Genomic DNA, 10,000 nt, shown 5'->3' with positions numbered 1-10,000 from the left:
TTTACTTCTTACCCTCATAAAAATGTGGAATGTTTAAGTATTTCAAATACATACAATATTAAAAATAATTCTTACATTTTAATTTGCATCTGTGTGAACTTCGGCAAAAATTTTTGTTAAAAATATAAAATAAAAATATAGATTATTCAATTACAGTATGTATCATTTTAACTGCAATGACAATAATGATGTTTACCATATTTACCTCATTTCGTTTCAGGTCAAGTTGAAAAATAAATAAACCAATTAAATTATTCAAATAAATTAAATTAAAATAATATGTCATGTGACCATGTTATTGTTATAAATGTAGTATTGGAGGACATTTTTAATGTAGGGATGGGGTATTACACATATTTTTGAAAAAAGTATTGTTCTATGATTGTTTATGGGCATAGGCCTGAAGGATTTCTAATTCCCAAGTATTTAAGAAAATATAAAGAGTTGCAATATGTATATGTGTTGTTTATGTAATCTAATTGTCTTTCTAATATACAATCCCTGTCTACATAAATCTCTAGTTCAAGAGTCCTATCAACAATTCTGCATTGATTTATAGGAAAAAAAGAAAAGCAAATGCCCACTTTATGTATTACAGCACTATGCTGTCAGGCGGAAACCGGAAGTAGATATTTAGCTAACAGAGACGTGATATAATTCTACGTTTTCATACATTATACTAACTTAATTAAGAATGTTTTTTAACTCTAAAATAATGTTTATCAGCCTTAAAATAAAAAATAATAATAAAAAGATTGAATATCCGACGTTAATCTACGTTTACCGTACCTCATACTAAACAAGGGCACTCCAAATTTGCACTGCGTGTCTACTATCGACATTAAGTTTGACGCGGGAAGAAGTCGACATTTTATATTCTCGCTTCAAGTCGAATTAGTTCACTGGGCGAGGAAAGTAGCTCATAATTTATGCGGCGAACTTGTAACTTTGTCAACACTCTCCAGGAAATGAAGGCGTTAACAATTGGGCTAACTTTTGTTCGACAGTAAGTGCAGTGACTGTATTGTGTGGTTTGCTGCTGTGAACTTGGCCGTTAACCTAAATTATACACACACCAACGATAATACAAACATTCATGACACAGACGTGACATATTGGTGAAATGTACATTAGCAAATAGCAGAGTATTAGCAACAAATGTTTCATGGTCGACACTGCAGTGTTTCATCTTGACCACCAGGTGGCAGAATAATAAGTGAGCTCAGTATCCATTTCCTCCTGAAATAGATGACCCTGGTTAGAGTAAATAACATGCTGCAATAGCAAGAATATATGTTATCCACTTAAACCCATATACATAAATCAGACGTAAAATATAAAATAGTGTGTTTAAATGAATTTGTTGCATTGCTATGAAGATGGAAATAATCATACATGCAGTCAATATTGTGCCTAAACCAAACTAAATAACCTGCTGTTTATTTCTTGCAGTGGAGAAACACAGTTCAACAAAGATGGCCTGCTGCAAGGTACTGCACAATTTAAACAATGTACTGTATTTTAAAATATATGAGCGTTGCCTCCACTTGTTTTTGTTTGCATCCAGGTCAAGCTATAGACTGTCCGCTGTCTGAGGTCGGGTTGCAGCAGGCGGCGGATGCAGGCCGCTACCTAAAAGACGTCAAGTTCACCAACGTGTTTGTCAGTGACATGCTGCGAGCGCGACAGGTTGGAGGGTTTGTTTTCATTGTGGGAGAAATAGTTGTACTGTGGACGGCCACTGTTGGTGAATGTAGTTTATCTTTATTTCTCTGTAGAGTAGATGGTATTGTAACCCTGCTTCTTAACACACCTCATACGCACCTGTCTGCCAGAGAATAAGACGACATAGTAAGGGGGATCAGTGTTGCCAACTTAGCGACTTTGTTGCTAAAAGAAAGCTTTTTTTTCTGGTAGGAGTGTTCCGATCTGGCTTTAATGCTGCTGATTCCGATACCAATAATCCATGAGTGAGATCGTCCGATACAGATACTGATTCCTATAATATGTTTTTTAAAATGTATTTATGGTGAGTATAATTAACAGTGTTACAATATCAACTTAATATGTAAACTACTTCCTTATTCTCTTATATTACATATAATTGTTTTTGCAAAACAAAGTCAATAATGCACAATAACTACATGGTGGAACAGGGGTTAGTACATGTGCCTCACAATGCGAAGAGCCTGGGTTCAATCTTGGGCTTGGGATCTTTCTCTGTGGAGTTTGCATGTCCCCCCCGTGACTGCGTGGGTTCCCTCCGGGTACTCCGGCTTCCTCCCACCTCCAAAGACGTGCACCTGGGGATAGGTTGATTGGCAACACTAAATTGGCCCTAGTGTGTGAATGTTGTCTGTCTATCTGTGTTGGCCCTGCGACAAGGTGGCGACTTGTCCAGTGTGTGCAGCTGAGATAGGCTCCAGCTCCCCCCGCGACCCCGAAAGGGACAAGCGGTAGAAAATGGATGGATGGATGGAACTAAACAAATGCAAAAACTGCTATTTGCTACTCATTTAAATCCTTTGGTTTTTGCCCTCAAAGTCCTTCTGTGTGCAGGGAATTATTCCCTGAATTTGTAAACGTTAACAAAAACAAGCAGAATTATTATTATTTTTTTAAATATCAATCTACTCACTCTTGTGTCGATCATATACTGATACTACACTTGATATCGACACTACCATTTTATGGCTCAAACCACCTTCCCCTTACGTGCCGCGTACTGAATGTGACTATTCTGGCATACCAACACTTGTTGTTGTATTAACCTCTGTCTAAATTCTTATTATTCTATGTCTTGAAATACACATTAACATTGATCCAAAACACCATAGTGTAGTTTTTAAAAGGCATTGACATTGACTGTGCCTTGTAGGTTCAAAATAAAAACAGAAATAATAATGATTTGAGTACCTTAGTATCGTATAATAACAAGGTACCTTTAGAACTTTAAATACACATGAACATTTATCCAAAACGCCATAGTGTAGTTTTCAAATGTCAGTGACATTGACTGTACCCTGTAGGTTCATAATAAAACATAAATGATAATGATTTGAATATCTTAGTATTGCATAATAACAAGGTACCTTTAGAACCAGATTTAAAACACAATTGTGTACAGGTTATATAATTAGTGGGTGAAGACCCCTGCTTTGGGTTACACAATCATGACTAAAACTTTGCGTGACCTAAGGGGTAAAGAAAAAGAAATGGTACAAAATGATGTACAAGTTGAGGTGTTTGGATTTTAGAGGTTGTATTTACCGCCCACAGAAACACAAGTTCATGTCAATTATGACACACTGTTAATATATGTCTTCTATTACAGACTGCTGAAACCATCATGAAACACAACAGCAGTTGTTTGTGTTTACAACTGGTGTGTGACCCCCTACTTAAGGAGAAAGTAAGTCAGTTGTATATGTTAACTGAATTTATTCCTATTTAATCATATCAACTAAGACACATTCTTTCTTTCTTTTTTTTAGAGCTTTGGCATGGCAGAGGGGCAGTGTTTGCAGGACGTGAAAGAGATGGCCAAGACTGCTGGTCAATCCTTTCTTGACTTCACTCCTCCTCAAGGAGAGACTCGGGAGCAGGTAAGGATTACATTTAGACGTAACACTCATCCTCATACAATACATCTCCATCATTTCATGACATCAATATTGCATATGGCATGGCCTAATCGTCTGGTTGATAATCAACCAAAGAACTAATTACTTATGAAATACGGAATAAAATATTGAAACATGATTGATAGTCATTAAAAATATGGCATAGCAAATGTTTTAGAAACTAATGTGGACAAGAGAGAATGCGATAGATTGCAATTACTCACCTTTTCTGTTATTTCAAAAAGAAAAAAAATAGAATACTTCCGAATTTATATATTCTTACAAATGTCATCATTGGGAGAGTTTGCTCAAAACATGATGCTTGTGACATCCATTCAGCATGTTTGGGTTTTTTCAAACCATAGATGAAGTTAAACCAAAACTATACTAACTCGTGGAAGAGTGGCCGTGCGCGACCCGAGGGTCCCTGGTTCAATCCCCACCTAGTACCAACCTCGTCATGTCCGTTGTGTCCTGAGCAAGACACTTCACCCTTGCTCCTGATGGGTGCTGGTTAGCGCCTTGCATGGCAGCTCCCTCCATCAGTGTGTGAATGTGTGTGTGAATGGGTAAATGTGGAAGTAGTGTCAAAGCGCTTTGAGTACCTTGAAGGTAGAAAAGCGCTATACAAGTACAACCCATTTATTATTTATATATAACTCCAGAGACAGCTGATAAAAAGAAAGAAACGTTTTGCAGAGTAATACTGACATCTAGCGGTGATTTTTGGTGTTGCTGGAGGTGGCAGTTTTCTCTTCAACCATGCTTGTGTGGGGTTTTCTCTGGGCACTTTGGCATTTTCCCATATTTCTAAAACCGTGCATGTTAGGTTAATTGTTTCCGGCCCGCCAGTGTCCACAATCTGGCCCACGGGACGCCCCAATATAAAAACTTGTTCGGCCCCCGGGTCAAAAAGTGTGGGGACCCCCTGCTCTAAATTATCCGTAGGTGTGAATGTGAATGCTTGTTTGTTTATATGTGCTCTGTGATTAATGTACTAATTACATGAATAAGTTAATATTTGAATGGAAATAAAAGATTGACATGCTGTGCAATTAATTTAACAGTAAATTAGTTTCTCTTATGTGACACGTGTCAGACTCAAGGCCCGTGGGCCACATCTGACCCACCACGTCATTTATTGTGGCCTGTGAAAGCCTGGAAATAATGTGTGTCAATAACACACGTCATCATTCTTGATTAAAGTATTTCAATTTGACAGACAAAAAATGTAATCCATGCAAATGCAGTTCTTAAGTCAATATTATTTGATACAACAAGCTATTCCATGCTTTTTTTTTTGTCACTGAAACCCTTTTCAAATTCGATACTCGCCAAAGGAAAATATCTGCTTGTCACTTTGACAAGTTTTCCTTCACTCTCTTGGTAAACAATGATAATCAAATGAAGGGGCAATTGTGTAACAATCAGTCCTTACAGGATTATGCCTTTGAGTGGCCTAAAATGGTTGATTTCGCTGCAACATTTTCAAAAAGTAATTGTGACGCAGGGACACATTTGATTGGTTGGACCACAGGTGTCAAACTCAAGGCTAAGACTTACATTTATTTAGCCTTCGAAAGCCTGGAAATAATATATGTATCAATAATCCATCCATCTTCTTCCGCTTATCCGAGGTCGGGTCGCGGGGGCAGCAGCCTAAGCAGGGAAGCCCAGACTTCCCTCTCCCCAGCCACTTCGTCCAGCTCTTCCCGTGGGACCCCGAGGCGTTTCCAGGCCAGCCGGGAGACATAGTCTTCCCAACGTGTCCTGGGTCTTCCCCGCGGCCTCCTACCGGTCGGACGTGCCCTAAACACCTCCCTAGGGAGGCGTTCGGGTGGCATCCTGACCAGATGCCCGAACCACCTCATCTGGCTCCTCTCGATGTGGAGGAGCAGCGGCTTTACTTTGAGCTCCTCCCGGATGGCAGAGCTTCTCACCCTATCTCTAAGGGAGAGCCCCGCCACCCGGCGGAGGAAACTCATTTCGGCTGCTTGTACCCGTGATCTTGTCCTTTCGGTCATAACCCAAAGCTCATGACCATAGGTGAGGATGGGAACATAGATCGACCGGTAAATTGAGAGCTTTGCCTTCCGGCTCAGCTCCTTCTTCACCACAACGGATCGATACAGCGTCCGCATTACTGAAGACGCCGCACCGATCCGCCTGTCGATCTCACGATCCACTCTTCCCCCACTCGTGAACAAGACTCCGAGGTACTTGAACTCCTCCACTTGGGGCAAGATCTCCTCCCCAACCCGGAGATGGCACTCCACCCTTTTCCGGGCGAGAACCATGGACTCGGACTTGGAGGTGCTGATTCTCATCCCAGTCGCTTCACACTCAGCTGCGAACCGATCCATGTATCAATAAAGTACTGTTATTTTTCTTACTTAAAGTATTATTTTTTTCTATTTTGGGAGAAAAACATAAATGTACTCTATGTAATCACAAATTATGTTAACTTGAATATTGTCTTATTATGCAAAAATATCTTATCAAACATTCAAACCATTTTTTAAATACAAATAAATACTAATGATAATGATTTCCAAGCAAGTTATCCATCAAATTGTGCAATGTAAACTGTTTTTTACAGCATTTTTCTGTAAATGAAAAATACAGTACTTTTTTACTGTAATAAACTGCGGTGTCGTTTTGGCATTTACAGTAATACATTGAAAAATCGACAGTTGTTGATTTGCGGTAAAAAGAAACAAACTGGCAGCTCAGGTGCCAAAATTTTACTGTAAAACTGCATTTTTTTTTGTTTACAGTCAAAAAACAAATGTAAATTTTACAGTAAAATTGATCTGCCTTTTTCTACCATAAAAACAGCAGAACTGTTTTTCTATTTACAATAATATACACACCATTTTTTGGTGAAATTATTGCAACTTACCATACTTTTTTTACATTTCAGTTTTTATCTACTAATTAAATGCATTAAAAAATGGTGTAATAATAGTATTCACTGTTAGAAGCGGCCCTCTGGGGCCAAACGTAACTGCACTGTGGCCCTCGCTGAAAAGGACTTTGACACCTAGACAGTTGTGTTGCGTTTGAGTGCTGCGGGGACAAATACGATTGGCGAAAATGTCGATGATCGGCCAAAATAATTTGTAATTTGCGCGGATTGGTGGAATTTGCTTAAATTGTCACGATCGCAACATTGCAAAATTCTGGAAGAACTGACGCAGTCATAAAGCGGCCCTTAAAATATAATAAAATAAAAAAATTAAATAATAATACAAAAATTAAGAAAAGGAGAAAAGAAAAAAAAAAGAGTTAGAAACCAATGAGCACCTATGTCATTTAGTAAAAATGTTGCGTAACGATGCAGTCTTTCTTTTGCAATTTTCAGTTGCAGTTACTGTACTTACCAGGTGCAAACCATCCAAAATAGTACAACTCCATCCCAAAGAAGTGTCTTGGACCAATGGGGATAATGAGGGTAGTAATTTTAAATAATGTGTTTTCCATTTCTACTAACATTTTCTAACATTAACGACAGTTTTGTGCAAAATATTATTTACAATGTTGCCCATTATGCCTTCAAAAGAAAAAAAAATGACAGACTGTTCATTACAATTGTAAAGAAAGGATGTGGAATCACAAACACTCACACTGCAAAGCAAGTGAAACACTAAAAGATCTAATTGTGTGAAGTGTATGTTATTACAACCGGGAGTGAAGTTGTCCACTGGAGGGCAGTACACTTCAGCACAGTCCAGAGGCTTGTGTGAAGTGAGTATGGCCAACTAAACAACAGGCACCATGACTGCTACCAAGGACGTGTGCGGCTGTGCCCAGGTGCTGTTTTAAAGCATGCTTTTTTTTCATGAAAAGTATAATTTTGTGGCCATGTTTGACCAGCAGGCACTCTAACAAGCACCCGATGGCGCAAACATTGTAAAAAAAAATATATATATATACACAGAACAACAACAAAAAAACTTATCTTCATTTTGCCAAAATTGTCTTTAGCTTAGGACCAACAATGATGGAGAAATTGTGACTTTTGTGTGAAGTATGTCAACTGTGTTGGGTGCCTACAATGTATTTGTAATCACCGTGTGCATCACTCATTATGTATTATTCTAACTGATCTTTTTTTTTGTAACATACTAAGTGAATAAGTGTACTTTTGTAGTTATTTCTCCATATGTTTGAACAATAACTCAGATACGGTATCACTGGCGAGCAGTAAAAATATGGAGTGATTTTTGGTCCAAAACATTTAGCTTTATTCATTATTGACATATTTCTTGCCACTTTATATTGTATATTTTTTATGACATTTCCAGTTTACTTTCTCATCTATTATTACACCCAAAATTTGGTTTGTTTTACTTTGTATTAGGCTTTCTCTTCCCCTGTTACTGAATTGCATTCAAAGATAGTCTGGTCTTGTCAAACCATATCTTTAATTTGTTCATTTCTTATGTTATTATTTGTATTAGCTTCTGTCTGATCTCTCCTGAACAAAACAAAGACATTGTGTTGTGTGTTCACCTCGCACAAGACGTAATCTGTGGCTCTCCAGTCTTGTTTGCGAACCTTCACTTCCAATACTTGTCTTCTTCCTAGGGTTGTTTGGAAAGCGATGTAAAAACTTTCCATGATTCTCACGGGTGTAGCAACCCCATGCTGCCCAACAGGGCATTTATACACAACAAAAAAAGTAATGAGGAAGCGCTGCAAACACATAGCATCAGCTCAAAGTTAGTAGCAGTCATGGCGCCCTGTAGTCACGCGAGTACCTTTTGCCCAATCATTGAGGAGATTGCCTGAAACCGAGTTGGCCGTACTCTCTCTATACACGACTCTAACACAGTCAGTGTGTGTAAATTAAAGGTGTGTGATGGCTTTATGGGTCGTCATGATTGAATTTCATTTGTGATCAAAGTACATCCTCTTTCCTGCAGAGTGGCATTGATTAAAAAGTCACCACTTTTTTCTAGTTGTGGTGGTAATTTGTGAGCATGTGTTTGTGTTTAGGATGTTCTAGTTCACAAATGTGTTGCCTTAATTGCTATTAGTTCACACGTGTCAAACTCAAGGCCCGGGGGCCAGATCCGGCACGACTTGTCATTTAATGTGGCCGGCGAAAGCCTGGGTATAATGTGGATACTTCATCTTTCTTACTAAATGTTTTCATTGTTTCCATTTTGACAGAAAAACTTTTATGTAATACATGAAATTTCATGTTTTCAACTTTGCTATACATAATAATAATAATAATAATAACTGGGATTTATATAGCGCTTTTCTAAGTACCCAAAGTCGCTTTACATGTAGAACCCATCAATCATTCACACCTGGTGGTGGTAAGCTACTTTCAAAGCCACAGCTGCCCTGGGGTAGACTGATGGAAGCGTGGCTGCAATTTGCGCCAACGGCCCCTCCGACCACCACCTATCATTCATCATTCAATTCACCGGTGTGAGTGGCACCGGGGGAAAAGGGTGAAGTGTCCCGCCCAAGGACACAACGGCAGCGATTTTTGGATGGTAAGAGGCGGGGAGCGAACCTGCAACCCTCAGGTTTCTGGCACGGTTGCTCTACCCACTACGCCATGCCGCCCCAAATACACATACAAATATTCAATTGCTTTTGGTGTGAATCTTTGGCCATTCGATTCTGATTCTTGGGGTGAGGATTTGATTCATAATCGATGCTCGATTCAACACCATTCTCGATTCAAACAAATTTTTGCAATGTATTATTTGGTATAATAATAACAACACCTTAACAAAACAGCTTACAGGTTACAAAACCTCCTTTAGGTTGCGGACGTACGACACATGCGTGCACCAAGCAAGCATAGAGATGACCTAAACATTTTTTTTTTAAATTAAAAAAAAAAAAAAAAAAAATTCAATTTTTGAAAATTACTAAAAAAAAAATCTGATTCGAGTGTGATAAAAAAAACATTTTTTAGCACCCCTAGTAATTATATACCGTATGATAGTTTGTACAAATAACAATAAATACTTAAATATCTGCTTGTCACCTTGACTTACGATTTCAAAGCAAGTTATCCATCAATTTGTACATACAACCAAATGCATAGGCAGTAATATAATGAGGCGATTATACTTCTATATTCTTACATTCACTGTTACAAGCGGCCCTCTGAGGGCAGCCATGACTGCAATGTGGCCCTCGATGAAAACAAGTTCGACACCCCTGTCTTAGTTCCTGCTTGGATGTTAACTTTGTGCCATTCGAGCATGAGGCAAGCACACAGATAGACTGGATGGACACAATTAGTACCCGTTGGTCTGTTGTTGCACGTTGTTGTGTCAGGTGCAAGCCGCCCTTCACGTAGAGAAAATAAAGAGGAGGAGCTTCTAAAACAGGCCTTTGCTGTG

At 38.7% G+C, this 10,000-nt stretch overlaps 1 protein-coding gene across 5 annotated transcripts in view; it reads left to right on the top strand.

Annotated features, from left to right (window-relative positions):
* Positions 1–807: 807 nt before the first annotated feature.
* tigara (TP53 induced glycolysis regulatory phosphatase a) overlaps positions 808–10,000 on the top strand; it is a 34,195-nt gene continuing 25,002 nt past the window's right edge. For all 5 annotated transcript variants that reach the window (XM_061970221.1, XM_061970219.2, XM_061970220.1 and 2 more), the window contains exons 1-5: positions 808–1,006; positions 1,453–1,490; positions 1,568–1,689; positions 3,335–3,412; positions 3,495–3,605. In XM_061970221.1, the coding sequence (XP_061826205.1) occupies positions 930–1,006; positions 1,453–1,490; positions 1,568–1,689; positions 3,335–3,412; positions 3,495–3,605 (426 nt within the window). In that variant the 5' untranslated portion in view covers positions 808–929. The remainder of the gene's footprint in view (positions 1,007–1,452; positions 1,491–1,567; positions 1,690–3,334; positions 3,413–3,494; positions 3,606–10,000) is intronic.

Source organism: Nerophis lumbriciformis, linkage group LG10 (genome assembly GCF_033978685.3).
Source record: "Nerophis lumbriciformis linkage group LG10, RoL_Nlum_v2.1, whole genome shotgun sequence".
Classification (NCBI taxonomy): Eukaryota; Metazoa; Chordata; class Actinopteri; order Syngnathiformes; family Syngnathidae; genus Nerophis; species Nerophis lumbriciformis.
The sequence above is the reverse complement of the archived record's forward strand: the minus strand, read 5'-3'. Positions and strand labels throughout refer to the sequence as shown.